This window comes from Plectropomus leopardus, chromosome 10 (assembly GCF_026936395.1).
Source record: "Plectropomus leopardus strain MGB_pleo_1.0 chromosome 10, ASM2693639v1, whole genome shotgun sequence".
NCBI lineage: Eukaryota > Metazoa > Chordata > Actinopteri > Perciformes > Serranidae > Plectropomus > Plectropomus leopardus.
In genome coordinates, this window is record NC_142185.1 from 22,359,938 (window position 1) to 22,373,910 (window position 13,973).

At 39.5% G+C, this 13,973-nt stretch overlaps 1 protein-coding gene across 1 annotated transcript; it reads right to left on the bottom strand.

Moving 5' to 3' along the window:
• Window positions 1-4,249: 4,249 nt before the first annotated feature.
• Window positions 4,250-13,959, bottom strand: fancb (FA complementation group B). Its single transcript, XM_042494191.2, has 8 exons — window positions 12,859-13,959; window positions 12,233-12,388; window positions 12,037-12,126; window positions 11,619-11,747; window positions 10,520-10,698; window positions 8,496-8,908; window positions 8,176-8,416; window positions 4,250-6,680 (listed from the first exon to the last, which is right to left on the bottom strand). Exons 1-8 carry the CDS (start codon window positions 13,774-13,776, stop codon window positions 6,266-6,268), a joined length of 2,541 nt encoding a protein of 846 aa, XP_042350125.2. The 5' UTR covers window positions 13,777-13,959; the 3' UTR covers window positions 4,250-6,265.
• Window positions 13,960-13,973: the final 14 nt, after the last annotated feature.

The window sequence follows — 13,973 nt, forward strand, 5'->3', positions numbered from 1 at the left end:
AAAATGGCAAACCATTTGAATTACACTTTGTTCATTTATCATTCATGTATTCACTTGTTTCAGATCCTGCCACACTGACTGCCTGCCCACATCAGTGGATTCATTCCACCTGCTGATCATCACTCACCTGCTCCTCATTACTCCATTAGCTCCCCAGTATATATACTGGTCCACTTTCACTAGCTCTCTGCCAGATTGTCTTTGTGCCTCATGCTTTAGCTTTCCAGCATTTCTTGTCTGTCTTGTGTTTTTGATCTAGATTTTTTTACCCTGCCTGCATTTTGGTGTCTGCCTCAGCCCCTTGTTAATTTGTTGATTGCCTGGATCATTTTGTATCCTTGAACTTTTTTGCTCAGTAAAGACTCTGTGCTTTGTTCATCTGCCTTCTGAGTCATGCTCTTGGGTTTTCCATCTGTGAATATGACACAAAACATGCACAAAGAGACACAAAAGTACCAAAATTACACCAAAGAGACATAAAATCACTTTAAAGAGACACAGGACGCAAGTCTGTGTTTCTTGCTCCTGTCTAGGGAAAGTGGTGGGGCCTTTTGATTATCTGCACGCAGGGGCCTACGTCTCATAATCTGGCCATGACTGCATGCAACTACTCATAGATGAGAGATATGTGCTGGTGACAGAGAGAGATGCAAACATTAATGTCATCCTCCTCGGCTTGGTCGTCAAATTAGCTAGCTCAGTGATGCTAGGTGAGCTAGCAGTAGACAGTCTCTTTCTTTTGTGCTCACAAGATCTGCAGATTATCTTGATTAGATGCATTTGTTGATGCTTTTAGCACCACAAGCTAATGCCATCTAGTTCCATTATATTTGAGAGAAGGCAGACATCTCTACTGCCGATATCTCCAACACTCTGCATCTCACACCAGAACAATCTAGACTGATTAATAGCTACAGTTAAGAGGAAAAATGTGTATTTTTGATTTTTGGGGTGAGCTGTCCCTTTAAACGACAACCCACTCTACCTATTAAGCCGCAGTCCTGCTTCCACCTGTTGTTTCTGCATCTGAGCTCAGACAAATGCCACGAATAACCCAAATATATCACCCTTAAAGGGACAGAAGCCACATCAGCTTGTGACTTCCTGTAATTAGATTATCACACTGTCATAATGTGAAAAACAGCAGGATCCATCAATCTTATATTATTCTTAAAGATGAATAATACGCGGCCTGTGGTAGGTTTACTGGGAAAGCTGCACGAATCATCTATCCACATTTTTAATGCACACACACAGGGATTATGAACTAATCAATAATACTAATCCCAGCATGGAAGTACCATCCCTCTCCACAACACAGCCTTACATCACCGTCCATTATCACTGCTGTTCGAATATGCAAGGATGCAAAGGCCTTTATGCAATCAAGTTCAGTATGACGGCTTATGAAAGGAAAATAATTTGCAGCTTATAATTGTGTTTTAAGAGGGGAAAACAACTTTCCGTCTTTCATTAAGGTTTAGGGAGGCTGCTTTGTGAGGTCTGAGAGAGGCGAGAAATGAGGGTTGCCATAGCAACAGCACAGCAATTGAGAAGGCCAGTGTGAGAGAAAAAGCGGGAAATGAATGGAGTTGAGAACACTGGAGCATGATTTGGCCCAAAGTGTGTCTCTCATGTCTGAACATGAACCCTACACTAAATTAAACATTCATTTCTACTTTATTAAAGTAAAATTAAAACCAGCAACTAATTTCTTTAGGGTTTATTTTGAGGATTATGGACACTTAGAACAACATAACAGGCACTTGGTGTGTGTGTGTGAGGGAAAGCACATGTATGTATGGGATATGAACTGGTATGCTGTACCAAAAGTAGTGTTTAACATGGAGCTTCAGGGATAGAAATATTGCTGGTTGGTGAAATCATCTGGAGGTTGGAATTATTGATCTCCACCTCTTTCGTATAGCTCAAGGTAGCCTTGCCTATAATCATGAAGTACCGATTGTCTCCAGAGGCCGTTTAAAAATGTAGCAGCATTGAAAAAACCACAACCTCAGTGCAACTAGAACAGCTGACAAGTGAGCATATTTGTTGAGAGAATCCATAGGATGTGTTTGAAAAATGGACTTTGTGTTGTTCTTGCATTTTTAATGCCAACATGATATAAATTAGTATAGTGGTATATTAAAGAAGCTTTATTAATTGTGTTTGTGGCTGGGGCCCTTTCGCTCTTTCGTCCCTTTTTTACTGCTTTTCCACCAAAGTTAATGCAAGCCTACAGGCTTTTTAAACAGCGCAAAACATGCTAAAAATAGGCTATAGACTCTTTTCCCATTGCCAGTAGACCAGAGCTGTGTGCATGGCTCTGCAGCAGACAAGTACACTTTTCTGTGTGTGTGTGTTATTGTTTCATTGGTATGTCACGATACATGTCACAGACAGGCTTGAAACCAGGTTAGTGAACAGCAGAGGTCAGCTTGGAGGCCAGTGAAAATGTCACAGTGGTTACTTATTTTTTTATATCTTAGCTGTCTTTCAAACTTGATGCAGATTAATTTGGAATGATGTTTGAGCACTCTTTGAGGGGAGACAGACAGCATTTTGTGTAGGTGCATCATTGCATCTTGCTGCTATGGGGGGCTAAAATTGGCAAATTCACCTGGGTGCTGTGTTCCAGTCACTGCAAATTGGAGCTGGAGCTGATCAATACAGGCAGCTACTGCAGAGTCTTTTGAACAAGGTGTTCAAGCCAAGTGTTAACCTTTCCCACTAAATAAAAAAGTCAGATGTTAACAGGTGTTGGTGGGTTTTTTATGCAGTGGAAAAGGGACACACCTTTCGAATCTTTATTCGCATAGTTTGCTTTCTTTCCCCTTTTCTCTTTCTTGTCTGTTTCTGGAAACGTGATGTCTCTGTCTCACGGACTGACACGACAGTGTACGTTGGTGATCAAGCAGCAAAAGCAGTCATTCATCTAGCTCTAGTGGTGTTTAGAGACAAATCCTAGTCCATGGGTGGACTAAACCATTTTGCACTTTTAAGAGGTGAGGGGCCTCAGAGAGTACTTTTTATGCAAATTTTTGTTTTCCAACTGATTTATTTCACCAATTATAAGTTAGTTAAGGCACCAAATACATAGAAGAAAAAAAAAGCAAACAAAACCAAACTTTTCATTTCAGGATTTTCAAGGGCCCCCCTCCAACAAGGGCCCTGACTTATCAGTCCCACTTTTATTTTCTAATCACCCTCCACTACAATGCCTCTGATTTGTAGTCACAGTCTATGTATAAATATTATTCGGATTATGCCTAAGGGCTTAATAGAAATGTGATAAGCTGCCATGAGCAAAAGGTGCAACCTACTAAAATACTGTTATTAGTTGCTCCAATTATATCACATTTGGTCAGATGTTCTGCAACAACTGAGCTTCTCAGAAGCATTAAAATAAAAGGTTGCTAATTCAAGAATATTCTTTGTTTTGGAACCACAATATGGTTCTCTGCTTACAGAATCATACACACTAGTGTACTGCATGAGGGCTGTGCACTATGCATTGCGTTGTAGGTGTAATCAATGGCCTCCCTTTGTCTGGTTGACCCACTGAGTTCCAGAGTCCAGAGGACTGACCCCGATCAATAACAGTCGACCCCAGGCAAGCACCACACCAATGCCCTCATCACACACCATCAATATAAACATGGCTTAGCAGCATCATTCATCATATGGATGTTTTAACATATTATTCAAGGCACAATCTCCAATTCAAATGTAGCTAAACAAAAGGGGGTCAAACCCATAGAAAAATAAAACAAAACAAAAAACATAAAATTGCAACCTACATACACAGTAACATTTGATAAAAGCTTAATAAATTTACCCAATAATGTTTTCTGACACTCTTCAATTATACATAATAATGTTTTAATAGTCAATAAATTAGGGACTGAATACCTAAAAAAAGTTATTATTGCTATAACAAAGGTATGGCAGTCCATGTCCTGAAATAGTACAAAAGATTATTAAATATTTTAACATAATGATAATATAAATTAAAGTCACAATATGTGACAGTTAATAAAAGGAAGATATTTAAGTATTTTATTTAATTACAATTATATATAAAAGTAAAGCAGTTGATTTCTGCCAGGAAAAAAAAAGATTAAAGATTAAAAAAAAATGTTTGTGTCAATTTTTTAATTTAGTAAATTTTTGAAATAATAGTAAAATATGATGAAATATTTAATCAGAATTATGATATTATGCGATTGAAAAGTCAGTTTTTTTGTAATGTAGAAAATTCTGTATTTTAATTGAAGTATTGTTTATTTATCTATTTATTCTTTTACAGTTTTTCTAAGTTTTGCTTATAATTTCATAATTTTTACTTACCGTGAGCATTTTTGCTTTAAAATCATGAATAGCTTTTCCTCAATTATTTTTCTTTTCTTTTTATTTTTTCTGGTTGAAATGAACTGCCAAAAGTGACAGTAGATGGCTGGCATCCACAAAGTTGTCAAAAGACACAGGAATCTATCAACTGTCAATTTGTCTACATTAACAAACTAGATGGGATGTAGACCTTTTCAGTGTCTAAAATGTTTCACATCACAGTATTATTTATCTACCACGTCTTCATTCCCCATTAATGTCAGAGGACTTCAGCAGAGGGCAGAAACCCTGCAGCCTCCTTCCACCACTCAGAGTTAATGGAAGTTAACAGACAATAATGGGATGACAAACCATATATTTTACTCTGGGTGGCAGTCGGGGCTTTAAGGGAACACCAATACAATTGAATTTTCGTTCTCACATGTGATCTATTTCTCGCCGGCCCTTTACTGCTGTTATTTCCTGAACAAAATTCACAATTCTTTCTCTGTGCTAGAAGTGACAGGAGTGTTTGTGTTGCTGCCAAAAAAGGTTTGGGAGGGGGGAGTATGCCTGTTTACTGTATGTGAGGGATGAAAGAAGCAAAAAAAAAAATGTTGATGTGTGTGATCAACTTGCATAGTGGCTGAGGCCAAGTTATCTAAATATAACAGCAAAAATTAACTGAGCCATTAATAAGGAAAGATAAGGATGGGTTTATTATTATTATTATTAATTATTTAGTCTGCCTGTTTATTATATTATTTATAAATTGCCTCTGTGCCTATTATTTGATTTAATACCCAAATTAATTAAATGCTACATGCACAAAATATAAAAATGAATCTTGAATGCACAAGTGAAATGTACAATAACATTTTTTGGGGAAAAAATGAGCTGCAAACAGGAGCTTTATTTCCATTCTAACAAGACAGAAATATATTGTTCACTTCTTTAACATTTCATTAACCCACAGTGGCATTGCTATCATAAAGCAACACATTAGGAATCTCTCACTTCAAAGTAATTATGTTTTGACTATGTTTAGGGGAGTCCTGTGGCGGTGAGTCTAGTGGAAGCTGTTTCTTGCAATAAAGCAGTCATATAAAAGATGTAAAAGTGGGGAGAGTTTATCTCTCCTCAGACTACAGTACAACACACAGATAGAGTAGCTCCCGGAGCAAATAAAATGCACATCCTCATTTTTCAGCCCCCACTGGGAGAAGAAAATAAAACCCTCACCAGCCATTTTAGCAAACACTACTGGCCGAGCTGCCACAGACCTCATGTATCCAGAAAAGCTGAGGCCCTTTGAAGTAGGATTTTGTGTTTACTCGGACAAACTGCATTTTGACTAACAGTGCTGACAGCCTGAGCGAGAGACTTTTTCTATTTACAGCGTTTAACAGGAAAATAACTGAGCCACGAGAGAAAAGTACCACTAAAAGCTTTCAGTCAACTCTCGTCGCCGAGCAGATGTATAACCCCGTTGCTCTTCCATCATATATTGCCTTTATTAACACAAACAGTTTTTCACTCCAGGATGAAAGTGGTCTCCTACTGAACGGTGACACACATAAAGGAGCGCTTGGGTTTAAAGGGACATGAACAGAAGAATAAACTGAGCAATATCGCATCAGTATCAGATTAAGGCTGTGAAACCCAGGAGGTTATCCAGTGGAAATAGGCTGAGGCAGCAGATAGATACAAAACCTGAGAATCTGAGCGAGTAGACACACACACAGCTCAGCAGAGAGACAGCAAGCCAGCAACGGTGGAGCTCTCAGTCAGTACAGGTGAAATGTGCAGAGTATACATAATGAACTGTCTTTTTGTCATTACACTTGACACGATGCACAATTAATATGTTGACTATTTTCTTTATTAGTAATTGTCCCGATTTAGGGATGGGATTTTAATCCACATCTGCAGCATTTCAGCCAAGCAGAGTTCTCTGAGTGTCTAAAAGAGCTGCTAAATCTCCATCCAGCTGAACTTTGGACATGTTTTGGGTAAACTCACGATACCTCTTCACATCCACCAGGGGGCTCAACCTCATCTTGCTCCTCTCCACATCCCGCTGAAACACGTCCCTGCACCTCTGGAGCCCCTCTGCAGACCCTGGCTCAGGGGTTTCCTCATGTCCAATTATCTTCCTCTCCTCCACTTCCTCCTCTCCTTCACAAAGTAGCGATGACACACATCCTCTGAGAGACACGACCTCTTTCTCCAGAGCCAAAGAAAATATTTGTGCTGCACGCTGTCCGTGCGTACCTTTGACAGGCTGGATGGAGCAGGATACAGGGAGGTAGGCCAAGAGAGAGTCCAGGAATTGTAGCATCTGTAACTGGCTGCAACAACAGAGCCACAATTTGCATGTTTTTATTTTTTTTTTTACATATTTTGTAATACACGAAAACATGTCATGTTGAAGTTTCTTCATGCCTCTTAGAAAAAAAACCCTCTGTTGTCCATCATCTGCTTCCCACCCACCTACCTGTTCCGAGTTTATTTGCAGAATTTGTACTTTTAAGCGCTCTGCTCACCAGAGAATCCTAATCACTTTGATATTCAGTGGACTATCACACTGACGTGCCTCCTAGTAAACTTCAAAGCCTTGTCAACTTTGAATCCATTAATATAAATTGAGCAGTGCCCACTTCTACCACCTTTCTTACTTCTTTTAAATAAAACTGAATAATTCAACAGAGTCCCTAGTTGCAGTGTTTGAACAAGCACACAGAGCGGCGATATCATATTTTGCAAATGAAAAGAAAATCTCTCTATTGGACAAAGTATTCTGTGTTTTTCCCACTTTGAGTAACAAGTCACGAATTAAATTAGCAGCATGTAACATTTCAAATTATGCCAAAGAAAGTTCCTTGTGAAAAACAAAAAATAAGAAAACGGCATTCAGACAACAGAATTTAAATGTCAAATCAAGACTTATTAAAAAGGTACTCTGTGGAGTTTTTGACCTCTACAGAATATATGTATTTTTTAAGTGGGTGCCTCATTGTTTGTTCTCGTGCACAAGGACGCACATGTGTGTGAGTGATTCAAAACATACTTCTGATGATGGCTCTACAATTCAGTCCCTTTACAATACTCTACAGGTGGCTTTATTCCACTCAGATTTACATGCAGTTCATTCTGGTCTTTGTCATTACTCATACTAAACTGTTTACATGGCGAATGGCATTGAATATTCCACAAATATTCCTGTTTGCTTTCAGCCGTGCATACTCCGATGAACGGGCCCTGACATGTTTATCACATCAAAACGTGAAAACTGAGTTTGCCATCACTTCTGCCATTCTGCTTCTTTGTGAAATTTTTTCAAAGTTTTCCATCAATGCGGCTGACTCTGCGAGCCTCCCTCTTTCCTCCCTCATAAACAAGCAAGAGGTCGTGTGTCACAGACTGTGGTAAAAAAAAAAAGCTTCAATCTGAAAAGGGCTAATCTGTAATATTTAAGGTGAAATATGCCTTTTACATGACCCCTATTAAATTCTGAATATTGTCATATTCTTAATAATATTGGAATATTAGAGTGTATGTAAACATAGTCAATGCTGGTTTTAGAAAATTCCAACAGGTTTACAATTATTTTCTAAGAAAATAAATGGATTTAATATCTTGTGATAGACATTAAGGACACACACATTTTGGTGAGTAACACTGTACAAGAAACTCCACAGGGCACCTTTAAATTAAAGATAAAAAATACATCCTTTCACTTCATGAACTGATCAGAACTCAATACAAGCCAAACCATCAACACCTCTAACTCTGAGGTCAGTAATTAAGCCATCTTTCTGCTATCTGTAAATAAAAATGATTTACCTGGAGTGGACAGACAGCTCCCCCTGGAAAGGGGTTATCTGCTGCCAGTGCAGCAGCATGAGAGCAGATGGTCCTGAAGATTTTAGGAGTAGATACTGAGGCATCACTTCTATCCTCTTACAACCCACTCTTCTCTGAATCCAGCCTTCTATATCACCTAAGCTGTGATCCGGAGAGTCTATGTGGATCACCCAGTGATCCATCACCGCCATCAGACTCAGCAAGTCCTCCATGACCTCATCTGGGCACAAAAAGAAGACAATAATGAACATCCATGTGTCAGGATTTAAATCTCAAGTCGTATGGATTTCAGTTTTTACCTGTTTTGATTTCGGGATTTTTTAACAGTTGGGTCTGGAAATCACTGTGGATGTCTAAAGGAACTTGACCACAATGCAAGACAGCCGGTGTTGGGTTGCTCATGAGGGCAAGTGCGTCTTGTCTCTGGACGTAATGGAGCACGACACGGCACTTGACACTGCCAGAGTTCAACAGAGGTGTCAGCCTGGTCACAGCAGTCACAGCCAGTCTGCATGTGTTGAGATCATTGCGTCTGCCGACATTGTGCTGCTTGCTTCTTTTGGCTGCGGGCTCTGAGAACGTGGCGGCAGAGGAGGATGATGAGGAGCAGGGCGCAGGGAGCCAGAACACTTGGCTCTGGGTCTGGATGACTGCAGGCGTTGAGCTCTGACCCGTCTCTGTCAGGATGGATAAGCTCACACCGGCCACTGGTCTGGAGCAAAAAATAACACATCACTAACAATCGGATATCACATAGACAGTAGACAATCAGGTTAAAAAAACAAAAACAAAATGTGTGTGAATGACTGCCTGTGAGCTGATAAACAGCACCGATATCTCCAGGTGGCGAAATGACATCAGCCACACAAGTGCACCAATCAAACCAGCAATATATGGGCTCTTGAGGCAATCATGCCAGAAGTGGTTTTCTTCCACATGTTCTCAAATTAAAAAAAAACAAGAACAGGTGGATGGAGGAAAGTGATAACATCTTGCTCCTACAAAAGGAGCTTGGAGAGTTATTAAATATTTGTTGCCATGGTGACCACCCAGCCTCTCTGCATCTGCCTTAAAAAATCATATAAAATTAGGGGCAACTAAAGAGTCAAAAACCCCAATCTTCATTAGAGCAATTTGTTTACAGAAATTGAGAGATGGAGATTGATTTGAGTCTGCAGAAATACTTTAAAGGGATAGTTCAGATATTTGCAATGAGGTTGTATGAGGTGCATATCTATAGATATTGTATTGCATACAGTACATGTCAGTCAGTATGGCCTCAATTTAAAGAAGCAGACAGGATTACTGACAGAGAAGCTAAGCAATCTACTGTTTTGGATGGGGTGTGCACCAAAATGTATTTTTAGTCTCCTAAAATAAAAATCAATATCAGCCTAAGTGTACAATATATTTTTCCCTCGCCGCCTGACAGAGATTTTTTTAACTGGAAGCTGAAGCTGGTATATTTCTCTCTTCAAAGCCAGACTCCTTTGAGAAAAACAGTGATTTAACATCGCTGAACACAGGAGCCGCTGGTCTACCACAGTCTCTAGTAGTTGCTTTGTCAGAGTAATTGTGTGACTTTGGCGTGTAAATGTTGAGTTTGGATTCACACAATATCACAAACTACGAAACGTCAAAAAGGACTGTCTGCAATAAAGATAAAAAGGTGAAATTATTCTCAATATAGCGTACAATTCAAATGATTCTTTTTTAAGGTGGGGATTTTTTAGGGGGCTAAAACATGTTTTTCAATTTGCCCCCATCCACAGCAGTACATACTCCTGCCTGCTTCTCCAAACTGGGATCATATTGACTGACTTCTACTGTATGTAACACACTGACTATGGATTAGCACCTCATACAAGCCCACTTCAAAAGATCAGAACTATCCCTTTAAGGTATTTTAAGCAGAAACTGTACTTCCCAGATGTGATTTAGTCGATGTGATCTGACCACCTAAACAAATGGCCCCATAATCTTTTAGTTCTGATGACTCTAATCAGTCAGCAATGATTCGGTCTGACAGCTGGACAGTAGTACATCTCACTTGACTTGAACACAGAGTGCCATATTAACATTCCCCCGAATCTTTATCTGTACCATACACACATGGATCCACTCAACCAGATGAGCTCATTATGCCCAACAAGACCATCAAGCGGATGAGCATTTTCGGAGAATCACTCTCAAGTGTTTAGATAATGTCATGTTCAATGGGCCATATTTACGAAGGCTGATGCCTCGCTCCATAAAGCTTGCGCATCCCTCACACAGACAAACATATACGATCAGCTTCAATTAGGAAACAAATCATGTTTACACTGAGCTGTCAGTAGTTAGTATCACTCCCACAACCATTCGCTCCGCAGCGAAGCGATGCCACAGCTTGTCAACGTGAGGTTTTGAAGACACTGCTGGCATGTCTTCCATCTTGTCATCATCCAAGGCCTCGTCCTTTGACTCATCCTCATCAAAGTCCCACAGAGCAATAAGGCCTTCCTGGACAGAAAGTGCAAAGACTATAATCAGCGATGACAAGTGTGACAGCACTGATAGCAACAGCACTTTCTGTCAAACATTTCAATTTGCCTATTAGATACACATGTAGTGGACTTTTAAAATACTATTTAAAAAACGTAACGGTGATACTTTCTGTAAAAACATACAAAATATTGCTAGAATTTGAAGTTTCCTTTTCAAAAAAGTTTGTTTGGGGCCACATACACCATTTGTTGTTGATGTTTGTTGCATCAGAAAGGCCACCAGTCAGATGGGCTGAGGCTTTGAAAGAAAGTCTTGTGACCACAGCACAGGGAAACTGTAGCAGCTGCAACAAAGACTATAAAAACATGAAACGCCATCTAGGGTTACAAAGTAGAAGACAACAAAACCTTTGTGGCATTTGTTTTCATTGCTTGCATTTGCTTCCTCGATGCCTGTGGCAGCATTAGGAACGCTGGCTGCGTCAGCCTCATGTGAGATGCCATTTCAAATATGACAACTTATCAACATGAGTGACAAGCGCTGGAGCGAAACCTTAGAAGCTGAGGGGGAGGAGGGCGGGACCATCAGTAATAAACCTCGCTGTTTTAACTTAATATACTGTTTAAACTTACATTACATTATATTAAAGATATAGTACAATATATAATTTTGAAGTTGTAAACTGAGTTTGAATGCATGTCAGTGTTACAGACATTTTTGAAAAGTAAAACAGCTAATATCAGAGTGCTGTCAATATCATATCAAAAGACCTCATGTTATCCTGTCTCAGTGCCAGAGGGAAGGTATCATCTCTGGTACTATGGTTGGTAGAGTTGCTGGTGTGATTCCTGTTACCACTACTTCCAAGGCCTCTGAAAAATTGGGTTAATACTGTGCAGAAAGTCAAAGTTTATATTTCTGTGCATGTGCTGTACCTGCTCATGCTTTGTAAGAACAGTCTCTCTTTCTGAGACCGCATCTGTGAGGGCTTGGACCGACTGCTGCAGAACTCTGTCCTTCACTCTCACCTCTTGTTGAAGCTCCTGAAGCACGGTCAATCCTCTCTACATAACAGATTCAAGTTAATGATATTAAATATCACAATTTCATGTGCAGCATGTAAAATAGTTTAACTGATGTGCAATTAAATAGAAAAAAAAGTTCATATATCAAAACAATAACATATAATTTTGTCAGTTTTTGCTTGGATTTTTAATATTATCTTGGATTTCTAATTAATATTTTGTAAAATAATAATAGCATGTGATAATCAGGATACCGCTGATTATGTTAACACTGGTATACTGCAGAGCCAAAGTGCTGCCGATCCAGAAATAGTTGACAAAAGCTCACCTGTAGTCTAGACTCTAAAGCTCGAAGAGTGAGGAGATTGTTCTCTGGCGGAGGAGGTAGTGTGTTTGGTGTTTCACTGTCCTGACCATGCTGAAATGTATTTTTTAAATGAGCCATGTCAATCACCTTCATATGTTTACTTAAGCAAGGGAAATTCATGTAGTATTGTACATGTGAAGTAAAATGTATGCCTTACAGAATGTGAAATGCCACAAAGGTCAGTGAGGAGGAATTTTTCCAAAGGCTTTCCTGTTTTGCCTTCGTGCTTAAAAACCAACAGTATCTGGTCTGTTCCACATCCCAGGAAGTCATCCACATGAACAGAGCTGACACCTGACCAGCAGGAGGCTACCTGGGGAAGAGAGTTTAACAGACTCAAAAAAATCTGCAAACTGAAAGTAGGGCTGTGCAATACAATGAAATATATCGATGATAAAAAAAAAAGTCATTTCATATCATGTTATATCATTTATTTCGTTTGCATCATCTGATAACACTTTGCACTTTGATTTATTTAATTATAACAAAACTTAACTTTCTCTAACAGTATTATTTACTTTATACTTTACTTTACTTAACATTATAACAGTATTTTTTTTTAACTTTATTTTAAAAAGTAGTAGAAACTTATTTTATGGCAGTAATTACTTTATTTGTAACTGTAGTTAATTTAATAATTAAGTATTTTAGTGATTTAAAGGAGATCTCAAAATATCGTTTATCATTACAGCCAAGAAATATTGTGATATTATTTTAAAGCCATATCGCTCAGCCCTAACTGAAAATAAAGCTATAAAAACAGATATTGAATCATCACTTTACCTGAAATGTTTCCTTCCACACAGCACATACATGCCCCTGGTGAAAGGACACGACAAACAGGCAGCCATTTCTTCCTGTGTCGACCACCTGAATATTTTCAGGCTGTTCAAAAGGGAGCTGACACACATCTTTCACAATGCCATTCTCAAAATAAACCAGCTGCTGATTAGAAGTTGCTGAAACCAAAACAGATCTCAGCATGTTATCCACTTTTTCTGCTGACAGCACCAGGATGCACCTTGTGATGCAAATGTAGGGATTGGGAAGAATCAAAGTGCCATCAAACACATGTCCACTCTCGACAAAATATCCCAGGGTTTGGCTTGTGGACTGAGTATCCGAGCACTGTTCTGTTTTCAGTCCAAGGACAAAAACTTGCTCTTTGTGGAAGGGAAGCTCTCCAATAACAATGTTGGACAAGTGAATGGGTACCTTTCTCACCTCTCCTGCTTGCAGAGATGCATAGAAGACATTACCAGCATGGCTCCACAACACTGTGGGGCCATGCAGGATGGACACACTCTCCCTCATTTGATATGGGAGCTTAAACTCAATGCATGGCTCCAATCTGTTTAAGCTGCTCAGTGTGAGGAGACTATACTGAAAGCTTTCTCCTGTCTCACTCTTCTTTGTCACCAAAACACACGCGGCGGTGACTCTCCTCTGAACATTTATGGCACATTTACATTTCACAATATCCACATGCGCTGATGTTTTCCTGCCGATGACAGCTGCTCCGTCAGCTGCCTTCACAAACGTGCTGCCCTCCCGTTCAAATGAGAGGCTGCGGAATATTAACTCACTTCTTTCGCTGTCACTCGTGGCTGAAGCTCGTTTGCAGTTAAATAAGATTATCTTTCCACACAGGGAAAGCCGATGGGGATTTAGATACAAATCTTCAGACAGCAATCTCTCCATTATGCAACAGCTTCGTGTGCCTACCAGGTCCGATCCCAGCTTCTCTTCACGTTAGTTTTCGTGACAAAAGTCTCACAAAAGTGTACAAATGCACGACTTGTTGCTAAATTTACCAGTAAGAGAGACATTTATCGGCGTTCAACGTCTGGTCTCATAGCAACCGCTCGTAAACGCGCGCCAACTGAGATTGAACGCTT